Raw genomic sequence first — 26,080 nt, forward strand, 5'->3', positions numbered from 1 at the left:
CTTCTCGAGTTCCTTGAAAATAGCTGAATTCTCACTGAATGTCTGGAAGATTTGTTGCCCAAGATCACAGAAAACTTCGGTCAGTTCTGGTGAAGATCTTTTCCATGCCTTAAAACAAATTGCTTTTGATCTTCCTTTGAAAGTAGAAGTTGTGTCACAGCCTGTCATTGTGACAAACAGAGGGAGTGCAACTGATCGGGTAGGACCCAGTGCATTTGTCATTGAGCCAATATCTAGAATTCTTCTCTTTTTCCCACTTCCATAAAGAACATGAATTTGACAGTCTTCGTTGATTCCATTGAAGCGATCATAGTGGCCAATTAAGATTACCACAACATCAGAATCTGTATCTGTTATTGATTTAGTAAGGAACCACCAATAAACCAGTCAACACCCAGCCAGTATGTCACTCAATCCTGTCCTTACAACTTCAGTGCATGGAGAATATGTGCTACAATTCTGGTGTCAGCTTCTTCCTGTCTGAATTCACCATCCATTTCTTCCCCAGGGCCAATATGGCGCACTATGTAGTTGTCAACATCAGTTATGTAAACATCTCCCATGCCACTATCTCCTTGCATCACAGTTTCTGTAAGAAAGTGAAACAGCTTGGTCTTGTTCTTACTGGCCCGTAAAAACTCACCCCAGTTCTTAGGGATCAGAGCCTTGGGAGAAACTTTTAACCTTGACCCCTTACCTCTGTCACTGCGAATTTGTTCCTTGATTGAATGTTTCCAGTAACAGTCCCAAACAACATCCACTCAGCAAGCTTTGCGCAATTCCACTTGAATGAGTTTGAGCATTTGGTTTAAACCATAATCCTGGAAGGTGTGAATTCCACGAGGAGTGAAAGGGTGAATGAGGGCCTCTCCGTTATGAATAACTGCATCATACCGATACAAAGAATTGGAGTCATTTTCATCATCACATACTTCATTAAGGATGCAGTCCACAATGGCTGACTTAATTGAGTGGTACATTTTCTCCTCGCTTTAGGCCATTGAAGGTGGAATAAGGCGGACAAGACGGTCACTTCGGATCTCCCTTCTACGGTTCTTATGCCACTTTGCTTGATTTTGAACTAACTCTTCAACAGTTGTTTCAGTTGTTAAGTTCAACGGATACCCAGCATCCTGAAAAGTATCAACCATTGCTACAAAATTTGCACCATTCTCATGTTTGTCGACCAAACCTTTGTTTCCTGAGGGACAGACCAAGTCCTCCTTGGTTACCTGTTGACATATTATACATTTCGACCAGTCCATTATGTAGACAAAGAAAAAAATCACTGTAATATTATGAAAAGGGATTGAAAGTCCTAATGACATCTCCTATATTCACTGTAGGCTATTATATACATCAGAGGTTCCCAACATTTTCGCTACCAAGGACCCCTTTCATTTAAATGGGTTTCCCTACGGACTGCCTGTATGTAACTACAATAGCTTTTTCTCTCATTGTGCTTATTCTTGTGTGTATATACATACATACACATATATATATTTGTGCATCTGTGTGTATAATGGAAGTTGATATGAAAAGAAAAAGCATGATGAAGGAAAATGATATACGAAATTTTCAATTTGATCTACGGACCCCAGGTTGGGAGCCACTTGTATACATTATTGAGCACAAAAGAATAAAATACCTTCTCGTCACCTTATTCTGAGACATTTGAGCCCAAAATCAGCATTCTACGCCAAAAAATAGTGGAATTACGAAGGCTACCCCATACTGGAAAAGGGGCACACCCCCCCCCCTAATGGAATGTGACCTTGGCCCCTCCCCTAGATATGACCCAAGTGGTCTTGAGAATCACCCTATATCAACAGCCAAACTTTTACAAGCATGGTAAATCTCAGTGAAAAATACTTAATATTTCACACCTACTAATAGGTTAGTTTTTAAAAATATGTAGTGCATAATTTTTGTTGATGTTTACATTCAAATTTTGCTCTGGGAACCTATTCTGCTAGTAAGTATTCTTGCAAACAACATGGGGAAGAAGATCCTGTTCCTTTAACCCCTTCCCTGATCATCCTGAGTATTCTTGTGATTAACTAAAATGTATTCCTCTTACAATCACGAAAATGTTTGTTCACACACTTTAAATATTCCTACTTATTTCTATCTTCCCAATTTAACTCAGTCTTTAGTGAATACCTATTTTGTTAATTTCCTGTTTTCTATATTTAGTATATATTTTTTTTTAAATCATGCAGTATAGTAAGGAATTACTTGGGATGCTAGGAGAGCCAAAAGAATACTAAATTTTGAATTGTGCTTGAATCTAAATTTTATTTTCTTCTTTTAACTTATAATAACTTATATTACTGCATGATTTTTAAAAATATACTAAATACAGAAAATGGGTATTCATCACAGATGGACTTAAATTGAGAAATAGAAATAAGTAGGAATACTGTAAGAAGAATATATGGTAGTTAATCGCAAGAATACTGGGGATAATCATGGAAGGGGTTAAAGGAACAGGGTCTTCTTCTTCCTCATGTTCTTCTGTACTTAGCAAAAATCCTTACTAGCAGAATAGGCACCCAGAGCAAAATTTGAACTTATGGGTAGCAAAGGAGGTTACTCCAAACAGTTTTAACTTGTGACCCTGTCTGTTCGTATCTCTGAAAATTTGTAATTAGTGTAGTGTGTGTGTGTGTGTGGTAATGTGTGATAAATGAATCACAAAAGTGATAATAATAATATATATATATATATATATATATATATATATATATATATATATATATATATATATATATATATATATATATATATATATATATATATGAAAAATATAATATACATGAAACAGAGAGAGAGAGAGAGAGAGAGAGAGAAATTATGTTTGTATCAAAACATTCTGATATAATATACTGAAACAAAGAGAGAGAGAGAGAGAAACTTATGTTTGTGTCAAAACATTTTATATATATATATATATATATATATATATATATATATATATATATATATATATATATATACATACACATACAGGCTGTCCCGGTTTTCTGACGGGGTTCCGTTCTTGCACAGCGTCGTAACCGAAAATCGTCGTAAAGCGGAAAATCGTTGAAAATCGTCAAAAATCATAAGAAAACCTTACTTTTAATGCTCTGGGTGCATTGAAAACGACGTAAACTGCATTATTATTGAGTTTTACATCAAAAAAACCTTCAAATTATGATTATTCTGCTGTTTTGGGGCCATAATTCTTCCGTCCGGATCGGCTGACGACGCGTCGTAACCCCGAACATGCGTCGTAAGCCGGGAAATAATTTCTGATGAATATATTTGAAAAGCGTCGTAACCTCGAACGTTGTGTCGGAACCGCGTGAAACTGGAACTGCCTGTATATATAAATATATATATATATATATATATATATATATATATATATATATATATATAATATGTGTGTATGTATGTATGTATATATACACAGTATATATATATATATATATATATATATATATATATATATATATATATATATATATATATATATATATATATATATATATATATATTAATAAAAAACAGGATCATTATTTCACAGTGGTTTGTTTGGCCAGACATTTCAAAGTTACAGTTTTAGTTTCAGTTGGGAGTGAATACATATAAGAAAATTGGATATTTATTTAACCCTTAAATGCCAAGCCTCTATTTACAAAAGTGTCTGTTGTATGCCGGCGGCGTTCGGGAGTTAGCACTGAAGCGGAAAAATAGTTTTTTTAAAAAAATCACAGCACGCTTAGTTTTTAAGATTAAGAGTTCATTTTTGGCTCTTTTTGTTGTCATTGCCTGAAGTTTAGTATGCAACCATCAGAAATGAAAAAAAATATCATCATATATAAATAATGGAATATATGACAGCGCGAAAAAAAATTTCATATATAATTGTATACAAATCATGCTGTGAGCAAAACGGTTAAAGCTAATAAGTTTTTTTTTTTTTTTTTGTATTGTACACTAAATTACGATGATTTTGGTATATAACAAATTGTAAAACGATCAAAGCAACACAGAGAAAATATTATCACAAAATGATGTATGAATTCGTAATGCTTGGATGTAAAAACAAGTTTTTTTCTAAAATTCCCCATAAATCGAAATATTGTGCTAGAGACTTCCCATTTGTTGCAAAATGAAGGTAATTGATTGAATTTTACTAGACTGTAAGTGTTTTAGCTTACAATTGCAGTTTTCGACCATTTCGGTCGAGCTAAAGTTGACCGAAGGTCGAATTTTTTTTATTTATCGTGATTCATATGAAAATATTTCAAAACTGATAAAAGCCACAACCATGAGTTATTTTTTGTTGTATTCTACATGATATTGCGCACATTTTCATGTTTAACACTTTATGTAAGGCCTAATATAAAACGGTGCTAAAATTACGACAAGGTGACTAAAGAAATTCTGAGATTTTCAGCAGAGTTACCGCGCACGGATGTAAGGAAAATGTTTTTTTCAAAAATTCACCATAAATCAAAATATTGTGCTAGAGACTCTCTGTTTGTTGCAAAATGAAGGTAAATGATTGACTGTTACTAGAATGCAAGAGTTTTAGCTTATAATTGCATTTTTCGACAATTTTGGTCAAGTCAAAGTTGACCGAAGGTTGAAATTTTGCCACTTAACGTGATTTATATGAAAATATTTCAAAACTGATAACAGCTACAACCACGAGTTATTTTTTGTTGTATTCTACATGAAATTGCGCACATTTTCATATATAAAACTTTATGTAACGGCTAATATAAAATGGTGCAAACATTATGACAAAGTGACGAAAGAATTTCCGAGATTTTCGGCAGAGTTACTGCGCGCGGATGTAAGAAAAAGGTTTTTTCAGAAATTCACCATAAATCGAAATATTGTGCTAGAGACTTCCAATTTGTTGCAAAATGAAGGTAAATGATTGAATATTACTAGAATGTAAGAGTTTTAGCTTACAATTGCGTTTTTCGACAATTTCGGTCTAGTCAAAGTTGACCGAAGGTTGAAATTTTGGCACTTATCGTGATTTATATGAAAATATTTCAAAACTGATAAAAGCTACAACCACGAGTTATTTTTTGTTGTATTCTACATGAAATGGCGCACATTTTCATATATAAAACATTATGTAACGGCTAATATAAAATGGTGCAAACATTACGACAATGTGACGAAAGAATTTCTGAGATTTTTGGCAGAGTTAGCGTGCGCAGACATAAGGAAAAAGTTTTTTTCAAAAATTCACCATAAATTGAAATATTTGTGCTAGAGACTTCCAATTTGTTGCAAAATGAAGGTAAATGATTGAATATTACTAGAATGTAAGAGTTTTAGCTTACAATTGCGTTTTTCGACCATTTCGGTCGAGTGAAAGTTGACTGAAGGTTGAAATTTTGGCACTTATTGTGATTTATATGAAAATATTTCAAAACTTATAAAAGCTACAACCATGGGTTGTTTTTTGTTGTATTCTACATGAAATTGCACATGTTTTCATATATAAAACTTTATGTAACTGCTAGTATAAAACGGTGCAAAAATTATGACAAAGTGACGAAAGAATTTTTGAGATGCGTCACTGATGCTCTGTAGTGCAAGAAGAAAGAAATTTGTGCATGGGCGGCTGGGTAACGCTTGTAAACAAAACAACAGTGTGATCTGTGAACTCCTAGCATCCCTCAAGGCGCGTGATTTAAAATCTTTCGCAAACTAGGCCTATAACTATTTTTCCGCGAATATCTAAAAAAACTTTTTGTAGTCGACGTACCGTACGTCCACTCGGCACCCTACAGACAATTTTAGTCGACGTACGATACGTCCAGTTGGCGTTTAAGGGTTAACTTCTGTGAGAAGAGTTTCAAGGATTAGTCAAAGGGGAGTTTGAATTAGGGTGAATGAAAAGCCAGGAGGCAGATGGTGATTGTTGGGCTCTGATAAAAGCTAACATTTATTTGATGATTGGGTATAATGGTGATCCTCACAGTGTTTGAGAATCATTGGTATTTTATTGCTGATAGCATGTATAACTATTTGTGTTGAGTTAATCAATGGTTTGTCCTCCAGTGTATAAAACCACAAGAATGGAAAGGCATGAGGTGTTTTTATCATTGTTGAATGTTTCTGTCCCTGCTGATAAAGTTCTCTAGTGAGGCAGAAGCTGAGCTTTCACCTGATGCTACCACTGATGGCACCATCCTGAATATGGATGGTAATTCTTTCTAACAGTTAAGTCCAAGTATTATCTATATAAGAAGCTTGTTAGAGCACACTTCATACTTTGGTCATTTGGAGCACGAGTAAGGAGGCAGCGGTATTCAGAAGGTTGAGATGTGACATATTTTCATTGATGGTATATAGATGTATTTATAGCCATCATACTGTCAGCATGGTGGATGCCAGTGGTTATGATGCATTTTATAATGTGTCCATCCTCTTTATAAACCAGTCATTTTATTTTTTTATGAAAAAAAGACTGAGTCTGTGGATTATTTTTGTGCTTAATATGATTGATTGGTTTTTATGAAAAAAGCATTTTTAAGATATCAGAACATTTTGATGATGATAGATGAGGTAAAAGCCATGAAGGTTAGTAATTTTTGTCAGTAGGTAAAGTGCCATGATTTGTGTTTGGTGAGGTAGGAATATAGCTTTTACATTGGCACAATAACAGTTTATGAAACTGAATGACATTTTAGAAAGCAAATAAATTTATTTTTTGTCATTGTAACCCGAACAGCTTTATGGGTTCGTTTGAAACAACGCCCAAACTTTGAGACCTGTCTCCAACTTGATGATCATAGTAAAGCCTTTTTGTGGGATCTGATTTGTGGAAATGAAGAGATTTTTATGTATGAGCTTCCAACTTCAAGAGAGATGTTAGTTATATTTAACAGGTAAGTTTTTTTTCATTGAACATACAATTTCCTTTAACCCTTAAGATACTGGAATTGATAAACTGTTTGCACTTCCATAAAGCTTTAAGGCCACAGAGGCAGTTATGCCAGAAGATGAAGTATACACAAACTATTCTCTGAACTAAAACTCAGAAGTTAAGAATTGTAATCCCAAATTATCAACTGTATAAAGCTTAATTATTTTCTTGAAATAGTAGTTTGATTTGCTTCAACATTTATTTCAGTAAGTTTTAAAATAATTCTGTCTTGCATTTGACAAATTTAAATTAGTTTCAGTGAAGTTTTGTACCTTGTGCTGTATATAGCAGTACCATTATGCACTTCATAGTGTTTGGTAAATTGATAAATTACAATTGGCATGCTTAAAATATCTACTGTGCATTTCAGGGCCGTGTCTAATTGATTTTCATTGATAAAAAATCTTACCAAACCATCAGATATGGATCATATTTTGGGAATAGACATTTGAAGCCACAGCCTATTTGCCAAAAATATGCAGTGATGTTTAATGTGGATAATTAAGGCACTTATCAGAATAAATCAAAGATTTAAAGGAAATTTAGTTTAATTTAGAAAGCACCCAGAGAGAGACTAGTTGTGATGTAAACTATGATATCAGATGTAATAGCAAGGTTCCCAGTAGTATGACAGTGATCTTAGAAACAGATATTTAACCATGTACAATAAGCAATACCATGAGTAGGATATGTGATAATTATCAAAATTGTAAGATAATATACTATAAATGGATGATAATCTAAACATTTTATCTGTACAGTCAAAGTAAATAAATAAAGAAATTGTTAGAGATTTTGTCTAAAGTTAACTGAGTTGAAACTACTACTTTGCTTCTTACTGCTTGTCACCTAAATAGGCGACCATAGCAGTTGAAACCAGAGATAGAAACACAGATTTGAGTTAAAAGACATTAAAGAAAAATACAATGCTTGCTATAGAAAGTATCATTATCACTGAAAACAGTAACTGTATTATGTTCATAGCACCAAGGTCACTGATAAAACAGAAGCATGACTGCATCTAATTCCAATATTAAAGGAAAGGCCAGGAGGCAAATCGTTGTTGAGAATGATGATAATATACGGTATCCATTGGTGATACCACGGGTAATGAATAAGAAATTGGCATATATACATGTGACAATATTGTAGCAAAGGAATTTCATAAATATACATATGGCAATATTACTATTTTCAATGTACAATTTTACGTTGACTATAGGAATACAGAGCAGTTATAATGTAATTTCTGTTCACCCTTTCACTATCAGTTATACAAAACTTTTGGAATTGGCGGAATACAATCATATTGAAATAACTGAAAATTGGAAAAATGAGTAACTTCAAATCCATAAAGAAAAATAAGTAAATAAATGGATAAAACTTGGAATACATAGACTCAGCAACCCTACAACAAACATTAGTGTCAGTTTCAAGTAAATGAATCAAGCATATATAAACAACAAAACTGACACAGAGGCACACAAATAAAATAATGAAGGGGGAGTAGTTGCCATACCAATAAATTTGTGTTTATTATGGGATTGATCATGCATTAAAGACATTAAGGGTAGAACACTTGCATTATGTTACATTCATTTAGCAGGACTAAGCAGGTAGCCTACATGTGAACTGGAGCTTTTGAGACAATATGAAGCAACAGAAACTGCGGGGTAGCCATGGTTTTCACAGTTTGTGTGTAAGACTTGGTGTATATTTCAAGTTAAAGAAAATGTGAATTGCACCATGGAAATGTATTACACAGTTAATATCCTCATTTGATTCCCATTCCCTTATTGTACTGTACTTAGAGACATGATTCATCGAAAAGGTGAGAGAGAGAGAGAGAGTAGGGTAGGTGTCTGAGTGTCTGAAACAATATAAGAATTCCATATACCCCAAGCTTGCACGATTCGAGTTGCGCAAATTCACAGACACATGAACTTTTCATTGGAACCTAACTAATTGTCATACACGAGTTTTTCACGGATGCGAACATTTGCAAATCCTCGAGAAACCCTGCAAAAGTGTTTGTGTTTAATTTTTTATGTAATTTATAAGTTTTCAAGCTTTTATGTGTAAATTAAATAACATTAAATGATAAAAATAATTCTCTCTCTCTCTCTCTCTCTCTCTCTCTCTCTCTCTCTCTCTCTCTCTCTCTCTCTCTCTCTCTCTCTCTCTCTCTCTCTCTCTCTCTTACTAAGATGAGAGAATTTTTTGGTACATGTATATGTTTATTTGCTATTTGTGATAAATAATTTACATAATAATAAGTACTAATTTTCAAATATTAATAAGATTAATAATAATATAATAATAATAACGATAAACATAATAATAAAACTGTAATTACAAAATTCATGTGTGATACATATTTTAAACAAACAAATATCTTTCCCTCATCTTTTGTTAACTCGTTGACGAGAAGCTCGAAGACAAAGCTGTCAGATATATGATGTCAGTTTAATATGACAGGTAGGGGGAGTTTGCTGATAAGCAGGTCAAAGGACTCTCTCTCTCTCTCTCTCTCTCTCTCTCTCTCTCTCTCTCTCTCTCTCTCTCTCTCTCTCTCTCTCTCTCTCTCTCTCTCTGTTGGTCTGTCTGTAAAATTCATAAATAATTTCACTCTTTTAAGTAAGGATAACTCTTATCTCTCATTCATAGTTAGTGCTCACACACATTTTACAACCTACGTATTACTGTTTCTCTGTATGTCTTTACCTGTACAGTAGATAATTTTAAATTGATCTAAATTACCTGTACCGTCTACAAACTGTAAATACGCCGTTCTAAAACAGAGACATAGAGCTTTTCAGAACAAAGAGAAAGAGACAGAATAAAGAAGTTCTTAAAAACGAGGTTGAGAACACTTCTAAAAATAGATAGGTGGCATGGGGAGAGAGAGAAATATTATACGTAGTCTTCACACTCTTCTATATTTTTACGTCAACCGTTCATTTCTTTTTTAAAGGGTAAAATATTAAACTAACTTATAAATGAAATTACTGTACAGTAACTTTAATTTGATTTAAAAGTTAGGTTAATACTTTGGGAGAATGATTAGAGTTATATTTATTGTTTAAACTCTAGAAATAAGCATTTATTAGCATCTTTAGAGACCGTGCCAAATTTACATGAAAATTCGCCTTTATGAGGGAGTCTGGAACCTAACCTCGCTTAAGTTCGGGATATGACTGTACTACTACTCTTACTACTACCAACTTCTGGGTCTTCATTCATAAAGTACATGGGCAGGGTGTCTAGTAAAGTACGTCATATTACAGTATCAATGAGTGGGAGGGCCTTCAGTAATGAGTTTTACTATCCTCTACCTACGAGCCTGCTAGATTTAGTTAAGTTTCCATTTAAATTTCTTTTATTTACTCTGATAAGTATTTTAATTATCAACATTAGACATCACTGCATATTTTTGCCTGTTTAGGCTCTGGCTTCAAATAGCTACAGGCAGTCCCCGGTTATCGGTGGGGGTTCCGTTCTGACAGCGTGGCAATAAACGAAAATCGCCGATAACCAAAAATTGGCAATTTTCAGCACTTATCGATGCCGATAACTGGATATTGACACCTCTGTTAGGTATGTATCGGCGCCAGTACCCAGTTATTGGTGCTGATAAGCGGAAATCGGCGATTTTCAGCTCTGAAAATTGCAGATTTTCGTCACTAGACAAGCACCATAAAACCAGATGGCCAATAACCAGGGACTGCCTGTATTTCTAAAATACAATCCATATCCAATGCTTTGGTAAGATTTTATCAACGAAAATCAATCAGACATGGCCCTGAAATGCACAGTAGATATGTGTAATTATAAGAAATTATTTATATTCATATTGTTATTACATATATAAAAAGGCTTATAAATGAGTTTCATACAATTGTTATGTAAAAGAACATTTAAACATATAATTTTGTCATAGACAAAATCATTCACTTGAAAATTACACCATTTTTCTTGAGTCTTGCTGTGCTGCAAATTATCAAATAGCTGAGAGAAATTACAATAATTCCTTAAAAAGGAAACTTAGGGAATTACTCAGCATCATCTGTGTTTGGCCATATTGGCATCTATTTTTGGGTCAGGCTCATCTTGAACTCCTTCACTACTAACAGATGATGGTAGATTAGTTACTGGCCCTAAGGAAAAAGCTGAACTGGTTCATCAAGCTTTTGAAGCTAAGCAACCAGCTGAGTATGTCCCTCTCTCTGATGCTTGTCATCCTGAACCTGTTCTTACAAAATTTGCATTTTGCTCTAGGGATGTTATGAAAATTCTTGATAACCTTGATAGCTGGGATGGAGAAGGTCTTTGTTTTTTAAAAAGGGTTGTGGTGTGTTGTCTCCCAAGATCAGTAGATTCTATGGGTTTTTGTGTTGATGTACTATCTTTGTGGATGAGCGCAAGCTTAGCATTATAGTGCCTGTTCCAAAGAATGGCATATCTGCAGACAGAAGTAACTACAGGCCAATTTTTATTTCTCCTGTGCTCTCCAGAGTTGCTGAAAAACTTATTTTTAACTTATTTTTAAGCCACTATATAAATACTGTACTGTATATGGAATCTAAAGGATTGTTTGCTGATAGTCAGTATGCATATAGGAAGCTGTTAGGTATCTGCGATACTGTTTTCGATTTGACATTCCATTTGCAAGAGAACCTTGATAGGGGTTTTGCGTGTAGAGTTATTAAAATAGATATTAGTGCTGCTTTCGATTTAGTAAATAGCAAGGTACCTATTTATAAGCTACAGAATCTTGGAGTGGGTGGATATGTTTTAGGTTTGCTACTTCAAGGTTTCCTTACAGGTAGACAGCAGTGAGTTGCTGTTGATGGGATCTTAGAGAAGACCTATTGTGTCTTTAGTTCCATTGGGTAGTGTTCTTGGTTCACTATGATTTTTAGTGTATACAAGTGATATGGTTGTGGTTGTTGGCCCGAAAAAGAAGATTGTTCAGTATGCCAATCATGTAAGACTTGCCGGTGTAGTAATGTCTCGACTTATGGGATATGAAGCTCCCCTTAGCCTCAGACATAGAGCGGATTAGTGAATTATGTAGTCGGTGGGGTATGGGGCTGAACTCCCATAAAACAAAAACAGTGTTGAATTACAGATCTCATACAGATTTTTTACCTCATCCTCCCCCCAAGTGGATGGCACTGTGCTGAATGCATCTGAAGCTTTAACTATTCTAGGTAATAAAAAAAATGCATTTAGTCATGAAAGTATAGTAATTAGTGAATATTTCTATATGAAAAATACCATGAATAGTGAATTTTTCTTGAATGATGTGTATATATATAAGTTCCACAGAAAAATCCGTGAATAGGTGAATCTGTAAATCCGGTACTGCAAATAGGCAGGGGTTCTCTGTATTGTGTGTACATTTATAACAGTGATAAAATTAATGCAACCTGTTTTAGGTCATTTGTTCTTCCTTAACTAGAATACTATTCTCTGGTGGGGATGTCTGCTTCTGCCAGAGATTTATCTCTTTATTTAGATAGTTGTTTGTCCTTGTAGGTTTGTTTCTTAATATTAGCAGTTATGACTTGGATCATCAACAGATGGTCTCTTGTTTGTCAATTTTTCACAAATTGTATTTTAACAGAGATCTTTCACAATCATATTATAACAGATCTTTCATAGTCACAATTGATCCCTGACCCCTTTTTCTGCCGAGAGCAACCAGATTCGCTGAACAGCAGCACCAATATACAGTAAATGTGCCTTGCGGTATAACTTCTCAGTTGCAGAGGTCCTTTCTTCCTCACACTGTTGGATCATGGAACAGTCTCCCCGAGGATGTTGTGCAGTTGGATCTTCAAAAGTTCATTCATTTTCTCCAGTGGAACTGTCAGGGATTAAGAGCTAAATGGGAAGAACTAAGGCTGCTCATATCAGAAGTGTCTCCTGTATGTATAGTTTAGCAGGAGACTTTGATTGGTAGTAATACATGACCCAGCCCACAAGAGTATACATCCTATCATTCCCCTTATAACATAAGGGTGTAGCTTTATATATCCGTAATAACACCCCACAAAATCTTATTAGTATCCAGTCTACACTGCAGGTGACATTTGTGCCGATCCATTTGCTAAGGATATGTACAGTTTGCTCTCTATCAACCACCTAGTGAAGTCTTCCCCATTGATGAATTTCAATCCCTCATTCAACAGCTACCATGTCCCTTTGTTATTCTGGGAGATATGAATAGTAGAAACCCTCTTTGGGTTGACATTGTTAGCAGTCAAAGAGGAAATTGCCTGTGTTCCATCATAGAAAGTGAAAATGTGGGAATCCTAAACACAGGGGAGTCTACACAAACAGCAACATCAGCAATTGATTTATCTATATGTAGTGATGACTGCTGAATTGGTTTTAATTTGAGAGTGATAAGTAATAGATTTACCAGCTACCATTTTCCAATAGTAATGAATTTAGCTTCAAAGCCTCCATCACCAAGGCTACCTAAATGGAACGTTGGTAAAGCTGATTGGGCAACTTTCCAGGAACACAGCTCAATAGATAACTCTGCTGATGACTTTCCCTCTCAAGATGATGCTCTTGACTTTTTTAATACAGTTATATTCTCGGCTGGTCTTCAATCTACAGACACTACCCTACTTACAAACATCCAGAGATATGAACAAACATGATTGTAAATTAAATTGTATTCGGAGCTCTCCCCTTTGCCACCCATAAGTGTAAGCTTTGCTCTGCATGCCTATTCTGCTTATTTACAATTAATAAAGTACTGTACTCTATAAAATACAGTACTGTATGTACAGTTGTATAGTACTTTATTGTTTTAGGATAAAAAAAATGTACAGCACTGTATTGACTTTATATCATACTGTACTTAAATAGGCTGAAGACAAACTTACGAACAATTCAGGATACGAACAGCCGTTTGGAACGTAACTCGTTTGTATGTATGGTAGTGTCTTTATACCTAGGACTTCGGGTATATTTATCCGCAAACCAGTTCCCTGGTGGACTCATAAATGCCAGGAAACTCTTATAACTATGGGGTCAGCTTTCACCAGATACCGCAGATGAAAATTTGAGCATTACCATATTGAATTTCAGAAAGCAAGAGCCCATTTCCACATGGAAATTAAAAAGGTGTGAAAGGAATCTTTGACAATTTTCATATCTTCACTAAATTTAAAAACACCTCTTGACTTCTCATGGACAATGCCTCCTAATATGACTGCACTCATTCGACCAATGGACCAACGTGTTATTGTTGTAATGTAACAGCTATACCAGAGAAATATCCTGGAGGAAGTGATGATAGTATTGGAAAACAAGGAGGAGAAGGAACAAAACTGGGATACATGGAGGCAATGGACACTGGAGAACCTTTGAAAGTATTCATTGAAGTCTGTTATCTACAACTTTGCCAATACTTGGAAGGACATCACTGTAGAGACTCTCATCCTGGTACCCTATTCTGAATGGAGAAGAGGCCATGATGGACTTCCAGGGGTTCAGTGTCAAGAACTTCCATGCCACACTCGCGATGATGTATGGGAGTGGGTGGGTGACAACGGTGGTAACCCTGGCTACCAGCGTCTCTCCGACAGCAAGATAGCTGCTGCAGTTATTGGTGAAGAAGAAGCAGGTGACGAAGATGAAGACCCTGTTTTCAACAACTCCCCTCATACAAACAAATATGAGCAGCTTTCGATATAACTATCGAGATATTGGAGAACCCCAGCTTTCACCCCATAGAATTTCCTTGGGCCTTGGACTCTGCTGCACAACTTCACAAGTTACAAAGGCTTGTTATTGCCAAGTAGAATCATCGTTCATGTTGTCAAAGTACCCTCGACAACTTCAGATCCCAAACCCCCTTGCACCCAAGCCCATTGCCTTCCACTTCTGTGGTAACACAGTGCTTCAGCTTTGAACCGCAGCCAAGTACGTCTTCTGCCTTCGACAATATACTGGGCTCCTTCAGCCAAGAATCTGATGTGTCGGTTCCCCACTCCGATGACCCTGACCCTCTAGGCACCACTTCGCCTCTTCCAGCCACTTCACCATTAAATATCTCCCAGGGGTCACAGAAGGCACAGGAAGAAGATGCTGGTCACGGCAACACAGTCGAGTTGGTGGATGGGGAGGGTGTGCACTTCTAAACCTCACAAGTTTTTAAAAAATCTAGCCATTATAAGCACCAAGGGCAACACACGTGGGTAAGCGACAGCAAAAAATTTTCATATTTGTTGATTTTTTTTGTGTGATGTACAATATATCAAAGTGTTTTGGGAAAATAATAAGAAGTGTTTGTTTACCTATCGTATTGTGTTGCAAATGAGAGAAAAAAGCCGTCTACTTTTTTTGTGTACGATGTATTTTAAAGTTTTTGGGGAAAATGATAGATATTGATTGTGCAATCTTGTATTATGTGTTGCATACAAGAGAAAAAGAAGGGGTTGGTTTTTTTTAAGTGTATTAATAGAATTTGTGTTAAAAATATGGGAAAATAAGGTAGATAATTGCTTTTTGCATCAAGTTGTCAGTTTGAAAGCATTATGGATACTATTCATAAGCATATTTAGTGTTTACGGTTATGTGGTATTGACAAGATAGGGTGAGGAAGGGTATGGAGTTGCCTTGAACACCCATACATATTTTTTTTACTTGCCCTTATCTGGAATTCAGCATTATCCCACAGGGCCTTATCTCTATTAATCCAGATAGTCAAGGGACTACTATATGATTAATAGGATGAGGAGGAAATAGATAAAATGCCTGTAGATGAACAAGCTAGTTTTAGAAAAGTCCAGAGCTGCTCAGATCAGGTATTTGTGGTAAGATGTACAGCAGTGTATGGCATTTAAAGTCCACGGTTTATAGTTTTGCTTATTAAGTAAGAAAAGGCTTTTGACAGTATCCACAGACCAGTATCATAGATCTTGCATCATTATGCCATTCACAGTAAATATGTAAATCTAGTTGAAATCATGTATGGACAAGATGGAAATTTGTGGAGGTAATTTGCAGTAAATAGTGGTTTGCCACAAAATTTTATCTTTGTTGCCTGCCAGATTAATACTTTTATAATGAAAAAAGTTGTAAGAGATGGAAGAGGTGGCTTAGATTGGAGTACTGTAATGATGGAATCTTTATGGACTTTGAATATGTAGATATTGTGGTTTAATCAGCAAAGCACCACAAGATATACAAAGCTTGTTATTAGGATGCTTCATATTTCTTGGGAGATGAGACTTGAAAGAATTGATAAAAAAAAAAAAATGCACAGAGAAATGAAATAACTTATAGGGAGAAAAGATTAATGAAGTTAAATCTTTCAAATATTTGGGAACAATGATATGCAGTAAAAATTCTCATTTATAATAAATGTTAAGTCAGGTGGCAGGATAGAGTTAGAAATGATACAAAAAGGAAAATAATGTCAGTACCTTAGGTAGATGAGAAAATGAAGAAAGGAAGAGGCAGGGGGTTTGAACATGTCATTCGCACAATCCCTGGGAGAATAGTATGTGATGGTGTCAGTTGGGTGTAGGTAATGGAGATGTGTGCAAGATAAAGTACAGGAAAGGCGTGAGTATACGATTTTCACAGGGACCATATGCATTACACAGCATTGAAGACGTTGGTACAAAAAAAAAAAGATCAGCTATGAAACTTTGTCAGTGGAAAGTCTTCTTACTAACAAGGTAGGCACATGAAAAGTGAGGCTTCTGGATGAAGGTGTTATTGTTGTCCAGTGTTACTGGACAGCTGACAATTTTATTTTGAATCAGGAATGGAATGTCTCGGATTCGTGTAGACCACAAATGTGGGTTAGTTATAAGTGAAGGACTTGTTCTCAAATAAGCAGAGATTTATATAGTTAGAAAAAAATTGTTTAAAAAGTTAACATCTGTAAGTCAAGGAAAAGCAAAGTAAAGAAATCAGCTTCATTTTGGATATATGCATATGCAAGCTTAATCACAACTTATTTATATTCTAAGAAAATATTGTTAATGCCATTATCAAGTTACAGTATATGATTTTTCAGATATGAACACATGGATCCAGAACTTGGTATTGTGCTCGAACCAAAGGATGTTCCCCATGATATTTATCCGTTTCATCCTGTTGATGATGAGAAGAATGGTGTTCGGGGGTCTTGCAAATTGTATTATGAACGTGTCGACATTACAGATTCTGTAGTTGTAAAGTCATTGCAGCAAGTTGAAGAAGAGTAAGTTTTAAATCTATTGCAGATCCTGTAATTTATAATATTTAAGAACAGCAAGTTTTCATACTCATGGAGTTAGGCTGTTTTGATGGATAGACATAAATGTTTATCAGTGGGTTAATCTGTTCAGTTTCCAGCTATAAAACACCTGTTCTGCAGAAATGTTTATCCTACAGTCTTTAAAGGTTTTATTTTACAAACATCAGTTATTACAAATTTTTCATTTAATAAATGCAAGCCAATGTGTTTTAGATTTTTCTCAGCAGTTTGGGTAATTTATATAGGAAAGACACCCCCAAACTTACTTGGAGATACTCACTATCTGCTTGCAAGTCGGTGCAAGATTTGTTGCAGTCAGTTCATGGAGAAAAGTTATAGAAACTGATTTTCCCCAATCAGAAAATGTCAAGTATAGTTGGCATAAATACAGTACTGTGTATAATACATTGTTTACCCTATTGTCAAGGGATAGTCATATTAGTCATGGGAAGTTTAACCAGATACTTAGTTGTTCTTTTAGAAAATTTTACTTTTTAAAGACAACTAATTTTTTATATAAACCCATTTCTTATATCCCAATATCATGGTTTTCAAGTTCCCAAAGCACATCTGTTTTTTTGATAAATGAACAAAAGAAGAGTGGCTCTCAATGAGTAACTCCTCTCATGTACAAGTTCCTTGTTGGACGAGTCGGTAGAGTTCTCAGCTAGCACTCTGCTAGGCCTGAGTTCGAGTCTCCGGCCGGCCAGTGATGAATTAGAGGAATTTATTTCTGGTGATAGAAATTCATATCTTGGTATAATGTGGTTCGGATTCCACAATAAACTGTAGGTCCGGTTGCTAGGTAACCAGTTGGTTCTTAGCCACGTAAAATAAGCCTTATCCTTCGGGCCAGCCCTAGGAGAGCTGTTAATCAGCTCAGTGGTCTGGTTAAACTAAGGTATACTTTTAACTCTCATGTACAAACAAATATTTGAGTCTCCTGTAGTTAAATGTCTTACCTTTTGTTGTTGATGAGGAAAGAAAAATAATTTAAGACTTTCAAAATATATATATATATATATATATATATATATATATATATATATATATATATATATATATATATATAAATATATATATATATATATATATATATATATATATATATATATATATATATATATATATATATATATATATATATATATATATATATATATATATATATATATATATATGCCAATGTATATTTAGAAACAGATTGTTGGTAGGAGAGAGATTCAGTCATATGTATAGAGTTTGTCTGAAAAATAATTTTATTAAAAATATGTAAGTTTATTTCACCACAAACTCATTATTTTTACTTATAATAAAGCCAGAATTGCAATTTAGTAGATATAGGATCAGGCACTTTAACCCCAGAGTTAGTTGAATGGAAATTGTTTGGTGGGCTGTTAGTTATTTAGAGCTCTAGGGGTTGAGATAAACAATTTGATCCATAGTTCTATGGAACTGGAGCTACATACATTAGGCCAAAATCCTGGTGTAATAAGATAAGAATGCAGATGTGCATCTATGGTAAGACTTTCAGGAACATGCATTTACCCAAAAAGTAAAGTGTAGCAGTGAGTAACCCATGGGATTCACTCTTGAAAGTATGTCATAACAAGATGTGATGGTAAGATCAAAGATGAGGATGGAGACTTTATCAACTGTGGAACCTTGATTGAGGAAAAACCACCTTTCAGCAGTTACTAGTGGACCCAAGCGGTAAATTGTAACCAGCTAAGAATACTGCCCCAAGTATTCTACCTTTCAGAAGCTCATAGACACCTTCAGGTGCCTGCAAAAGTAGATTGACATCTGCAAGTGCCAGGTTTTGAAACCAAGTTAACATCCATATTCTTAAAAATAAGTGGAGTAAAGAGATCTGTTGAACACTAACCTGTGCAGCCTTGCAGATAAAATGAAAAGAATGAAGACTCAGTCAGTTTCAGAACTTCAGTTTAAGGAGAAGCCACCTGTCCTATGGCTGCTGCTGGGTTTAAGTACTATTTTTATATAAGTAACTTACCAATTAATTACAATGCTGCTAGTTTCACTCGCTCAGCAGCTAAAATTTTGAAATTCGTGGGTCGTGCTATTTTGTTTGGCTAGGTGTCTAACCCCGCCTACTTTCAGGGTAAGAGAGGAGCAACTGGCAAAAGGATTCAGTTTGTTTCTGTCGGCTAATGGCTGTACAGCAGCCTTTAGCAGCATCTCTACGATTTTGGAATTCATCGTTCTTATTGATTTCTCATCGTGTTTGGTGAAGTATTCTTGCTTTGATAGCCTTTTGGCATTATTAGATAGAGTTAGACTGTTTTTATTGTGACTTTGATTAATTTGACTTATACCTTGTTTACCGATTGTGACTTTTGATTTGTTTGCCAAATGTCAGACTCAAGTTCGACTAGCTTTAGGTATTGCAGCAAAGGCTGCAATACACATTTGACTAAGGAATCTTACGATTCCCATTACAGTATATCTGCACAGATTGTAGAGGACAAGTTTGTTCAGTAGATGTAAAGTGTAATGAATGTATAGACTGTGACAGTAAGAAGTGGAAGACTTTAACCCTTTAACGCTGACTGGACGTATTTTATGTTGACAAAAGTTGTCTGTCGAGTGCCGAGTGGACGTAAAATACATCGACTACAAAAAGTTTTTTTAAATATTCGTGGAAAAATACTTATAGGCCTCGTTTGCGAAAAATTTTAAATCGCTCCTTGAGGGATGCTGGGAGTTCACGGATCACGCTGTTGTTTTGTTTACAAGCATGACCCAGCTGCGCATGCACGAATTTCTTTCTTATCCCAAAAGAAAGCATCGGCTAACTCTGCTGAAAATCTCAGAAATTCTTTAGTCACTTTGTCGTAATTTTTGCACTGTTTTCTATTAGCCGTTACATAAAGTTTTATATATGAAAATGTGTGCAATTTCATGTAGAATACAACGAAAAATAACTCATGGTTGTAGCTTTGATCAACTTTGACATATTTTCGTATAAATCACGATAAGTGCCAAAATTTCAACCTTTGGTCAACTTTGACTTGACCGAAATGGTCGAAAAATGCAATTGTAAGCTAAATATTCAATCATTTACCTTCGTTTTGCAACAAACAAGAAGTCTCTAGCACAATATTTCGATTTATGGTGAATTTTTGAAAAAAAAACTACGTCCGCACGTGCTAACTCTGCTGAAAATCTCAGAAATTCTTTAGTCACTTTGTCATAATTTTTGCACTGTTTTTTATTAGCTGTTACATAAAGTTTTATATATGAAAATGTGCGCAATTTCATCTAGAATACAACAAAAAATAACTCATGGTTGTAGCTTTTATCAGTTTTGAAATATTTTCATATAAATCACGATAAGTGCCAAAATTTCAACCTTCGGTCAACTTTGACTCGACTGAAATGGTTGAAAAATGCAATTGTATGCTAAAACGCTTACATTCTAGTAATATTCAATCATTTACCTTCAATTCGCAACAAACGAGAAGTCTCTAGCACAATATTTCGATTTATGGTGAATTTAAAAAAAAAACTTGTTCCTTACGTCCACGCTGACTCTGCTGAAAATCTTGTAAGAGCCTGACGCCGTCTCTTCCAAACACGTGTGTGTTCGTGTGTTTGTCGTTCATCAGAGTGGACAAAACAACAAGAACATCTCATTTTCTTTCTCTAAAGGAACGCGATTTCAACCATACAATATTTCCGTCTGTTTCTCCCTAACCATTGTTGTCTTGATGTATGTACAATCACCACTACTTGCATTGCCATGCAAGCATTCTAATCATGTACTCATAATGTTCCAATGAATCTTCTGTATCAAACTGTGTGTATGTTTCTGTTTGTGAAGACGCCAAACGTCTCGCCACTCCGATGGACGAAGAACAGACACGTGTTTGGAAGAGACAGCATCAGGCTCTTACAATCTCAGAAATTCTTTAGTCACTTTGTTGTAATTTTTGCACCGTTTTCTATTAGCCGTTACATAAAGTTTTATATATGAAAATGTGTGCAATTTCATGTAGAATACAACGAAAAATAACTCGTGGTTGTAGCTTTTATCAATTTTGACATATTTTCATATAAATCACGATAAGTGCCAAAATTTCAACCTTCGGTCAATTTTGACTTGACCGAAATGGTCGAAAAATGCAATTGTAAGCTAAATATTCAATCATTTACCTTCATTTTGCAACAAACAAGAAGTCTCTAGCACAACATTTCGATTTATGGTGAATTTTTGAGAAAAAACTACGTCCGCAAGTGCTAACTCTGCTGAAAATCTCAGAAATTCTTTAGTCATTTTGTCATAATTTTTGCACCATTTTCTATTAGCTGTTAAATAAAGTTTTATATATGAAAATGTGTGCAATTTCATGTAGAATACAACAAAAAATAAATCATGGTTGTAGCTTTTATCAGCTTTGAAATATTGTCATATAAATCAATGTAAGTGCCAAAATTTCAACCTTCAGTCAACTTTGACTCGACTGAAATGGTAAAAAAATGCAATTGTAAGCTAAAACTCTTACATTCTAGTAATATTCAATCATTTACCTTCATTTTGCAACAAACGAGAAGTCTCTAGCACAGTATTTCGATTTATGGTGAATTTTTGAAAAAAACTTTTCCCCTACGTCCGCACGTGCTAACTCTGCTGAAAATCTCAGAATTTCTTTAGTCACTTTGTCGTAATTTTTGCACTGTTTTCTGTTAGTCGTTACATAAAGTTTTAAATATGAAAATGTGCGCACTTTCATGTAGAATACAACAAAAAAATAACTCGTAGCTTTTATCAGTTTTGAAATATTTTCATATAAATCACAAGAAGTGCCAAAATTTCAACCTTTGGTCAACTTTGACTCGACCGAAATGGTCGAAAAATGCAATTGTAAGCTAAAGCTCTTACATTCTAGTAATATTCAATCATTTACCTTCATTTTGCAACAAACGAGAAGTCTCTAGCACAATATTTCAATTTATGGTGAATTTTGAAAAAAACTTTTTCCTTACGTCCGCACGCGCTAACTCTGCTGAAAATCTCAGAATTTCTTTAGTCACTTTGTTGTAATTTTTACTTTATTTTCTATTAGCCAATACATAAAGTTTTATACATGAAAATGTGTGCAATTTCATGTAGAATACAACAAAAAATAACTCATGGTTGTAGCTTTTATCAGTTTTTAAATATTTTCATATAAATCATGATAAATAAAAAAAATTCGACTTTGGTCAACTTTCACTCGACCGAAATGGTCGAAAACTGCAATTGTTAGCTAAAACTCTTACATTCTAGTAATATTCAATCATTTACCTTCATTTTGCAGCAAACGGGAAGTCTAGCACAATATTTTGATTTATGGTGAATTTTTTTAAAAACTTTTTTTTAAGTCTGCGCGTTACAAATTCACGCATCATTTTGTGATAATATTTTCTCTGTGTTGCTTTGATCGTTTTACAATTTGTTGCATACCAAAATCATTGCAATTTAGTGTAAAATACAACAAAAAAAGAAATTCATTAACTTTAACCGTTTTGCTCACAGCGCTATTTGTATACAATTATATATGAAAATTTTTTTCGCGCTGTCATATATTCCAATATTTATAAATGATAATGATATTTTTTTTCATTTCTGATGGTTGGATACTAAACTTTAGGCAATGAGAAAAAAAGGAGCCAAAAATGAACTCTTAATCTTAAAAACTAAGCGTGCTCTGATTTTTTTTTTTAAAACTTTCATTCTGCTTCGTCGCTAACTCTCAAACCCTGCCGGCATACGGCAGACACTTTTGTAAATAGAGGCTCGGGGTTTAAGGGTTAAGATCTCATTTGAATAAACTTGCTAGAGATAAAAAGAGGAAAGTGACAGCCAGATGGATTAGTATGTCTTTAGCTAGTCGGGAGTCTCCTTTTGATCATGATATTGATAAAATGCTAACGTTGAGATTGACATTCCTGTTATTGCTGTTGATCCCATACCCAGTTCTCCTGTGCAACCTGCTCCTTTACTCGGCTCTCTCGTTTCCAAACCCAACCCCATTGCCAGCCTCAAGTGTAAGATCAGTAAAAGGTTCTAAATGATTGTGGAATCTGTTGCTTGGTTAGCCTCATTGGTTAAGGTCCTCATGTACAGTAGGAGTGATTCGGAGCGCCTAGTGCTGGTGCAGTGTCTGATTGTGCCTAGTGTTAGTGATGTGTTGGTGGAGTTGGTGGCTCTCCGTGCTGCTGATTCTCCTAGGCAAAGGTCAATGTCATTCTCCCCTAAACCTTGGAGGAGTCAAACCGGTAGCCTAAGGGAGGTCAGTGGTGTCTGCCCACGGGTAGCCGCCCCCTCGGTTGAACCTGTTGTTGAATCCCAGGTTGCAGCCAAGCACCATTGGAAAGGCATATCCTTGAATGTGCATCATCTTTTCATACAGCTCTGATGATTCTTCTCCCAGGCTTCAGTGGTGTTTTGTGGACGAATCATGCCCTTTGAAAAGGCATGCTGGTTGATGTGTCGCGTTCTCCTCCAGTGCCATGTAAGAAATTCAAGGAGCCTGTTCGCAGTCCTCTTCCGTCTTGTAGTCATTGGGACAGTCTAGAGCATTTTCCTTCTGTTCCTCCTTTGGTAGAGAGTCAGAGTGTGGCTTAAAGGAGAGAGTCAGAGTGTGGCTTCCAAGCGTCCTGCTTCTCATAAGCACTCTTCATCTAAAATGTCTTCCCCCGATCATCCTCATTCACCCAAGACTCCTCTGGCTCCTGAGCACCCTGCAGTATCTGAAGCGTACTTGGCTGCCGAATGCCCAGTTTCATCTGAGCGCCTGAAAACGTCCTGCTGTGTCAGAGTGCCTGTCTTCTCTCGAGCATCATAGAGCGCCCACCTTCACCCGTCCATCCAGTGATTCATGGATCACCAGCTAAGACAAAGCACCCACTGGTGCCCAAGCTTCCTTTGGCACCTGAACTTCCATCGGCGCCTGAGCGCCCTCTCTCCTCCATTCGTTGTGCTTCGGCTCCAACTGCTGTTAGTGGTTCTCAAGCAGTTGGATGTTCTTCTGTGTTTCAGTCTTCCTCACTTCAGGCTTTGCCCTCTTCCAGCAAGCAAGCGCCCTCCATGGTAGACCCTTTTTAGAGCAAGCTCAACAGTATTTTGAGCCTGTTAAGGAAGGCTCTGTCAGCCCCCCAATTTACAGACTTAGCTTTGTCTCATGTATCCTCGGATGAAGAAGAAGAGGCTATTGCCCAAGACGCTTGTCCTTCAGCTTATGCATTGCTGCAAAGGTATCTTTTAGCTACCTTCCCGAGTTTCGTTTCGCCTGCAGCTCCTTCGCCCAGGTCTGCTTTTCTTATGGAGTCACAGACTTCTGATTCTTTGAAACTGCCCAAGGTAGTGCTTTCTTCTTTTGCTAAGAAAGCCTTCAGTGATATTGAGGGATGGCTAGCGGAGAAGAGGGAACAAGGTAGAGCTGTCTTCAGCTTCCTTCCTTCCAGATTGTCTAAGAGGAGACAGCTCTCTTATGCTACTGGGAAAGCACCTTCTCTGGGAATTTCTGCCTCCTCCCAAGGGGACTTCTCCACTCTGATCTGCCTTTGTGTCAGCAAAGATTATGTTCAGTTCAATGGAACTCTCACATCTCAAAAACTTGTTCAAGGTGTTTGAAGTTTTGAGTTTTCTTGATTGGGCGGTGGGCTGTCTATCCCGTAAGATTAAGAACTTCCCTGTTATTCCTGAAGATATTGCCTCTGACTGGCCGGGGGTCCTCTCATGCATCGATAAAGGGATCAGGGATGGTTCCCAGGAGTTAGCTTTCCTGTACAAGATGGGAGTCCTTAAAAAGAGAGAACTGTGGTGTTCCTACACCTCTAAGGGAGTAACTCCCTCACAAAAGTCGGCCCTTCTGTTTTCCCTTCTGGATCATCATCACCTGTTCCCGCAGACTACAGTTCTGGAGATCTCTTCAGATCTTCAGAAGAAGGACACTCAAAATCTTGCCCAGTCCTCTAGGCGGCCTAAAGAGATGCCCACTCATGCCTCCAGGACAGTCTCCCCACTACAGACTCAGCCCTTTTGTGGCAGCAGACAGAGATCTTTCTCTAGATCTTGCTCTTCCAGCAGGTTCACCTCCAGAGCCATTAAGAAATCCTTATCCCGTTCTGTCTCTCGCAAGTGAGAATTTCGTCCTCTGAACTTCTGAGGGAAGGTTATACCATCCCCTTCAAAGAAAAGCCACCTTTAGTCAGCTCTCCATTAGCATTGTCAGTTTACTCTGAAGGCTTGAAGAAGTCTCTGACCCTCTCAGAGAAAGTGATGTCCCTTCTCAAGACGGGCGATTGAATTGGTAGAGAACGTGAACTCCCCTGGTTCCTACAATGGTCTTTTTATGGTGCCTAAAGCTTCAGGGGGCTGGAGGCCTATCCTGGACACCACCGAATTTAATTTCTTCATACAAAAGACAAAATTCAAGATGGAAACCAGTCGAACCATCATGTCATCCATTTGTCAAGGAGACTGGATGACATGAATAGATATGCAGGACACATACATCCACATTCCAATACGTCAGGAATCAAGTAAGTTTCTGAGGTTCATGTTTAGGAACAAGTGTTCCAGTTCCGCACTGTGTTTCGGTTTATCGACGGCACCACGAGTGTTTACCAGAGTTCTCGCTCCCCTAGTGAAATGGCTCAATCTGATGGAAATCAAGATCTCCCTCTGTTTGGACGATAGGCTACTTCGGGCCCAATTGAAGGAAAACTGTTTGGAGGACCTTCAAAAGACCCTTATCCTGCCCCAGGATCTGGGATTGTTGATCAGCTCTCAGAAGTCTCAGTTGATTCCATCACAACAGATTCTTTATTTAGGGATGATAATA

General features: G+C 36.2%; 1 protein-coding gene across 1 annotated transcript in view; it reads left to right on the top strand.

Annotated features, from left to right (window-relative positions):
• The window catches only part of LOC136849552 (general transcription factor 3C polypeptide 1), a 1,135,756-nt gene that overhangs the window by 73,243 nt on the left and 1,036,433 nt on the right, over positions 1–26,080 (top strand). Inside the window, 2 exon segments of the mRNA XM_067122889.1 lie at positions 6,755–6,911; positions 17,004–17,189. Of these exon segments, the coding sequence (XP_066978990.1) occupies positions 6,755–6,911; positions 17,004–17,189 (343 nt within the window).

The sequence above is a fragment of the Macrobrachium rosenbergii genome, chromosome 21, assembly GCF_040412425.1.
Source record: "Macrobrachium rosenbergii isolate ZJJX-2024 chromosome 21, ASM4041242v1, whole genome shotgun sequence".
NCBI lineage: Eukaryota > Metazoa > Arthropoda > Malacostraca > Decapoda > Palaemonidae > Macrobrachium > Macrobrachium rosenbergii.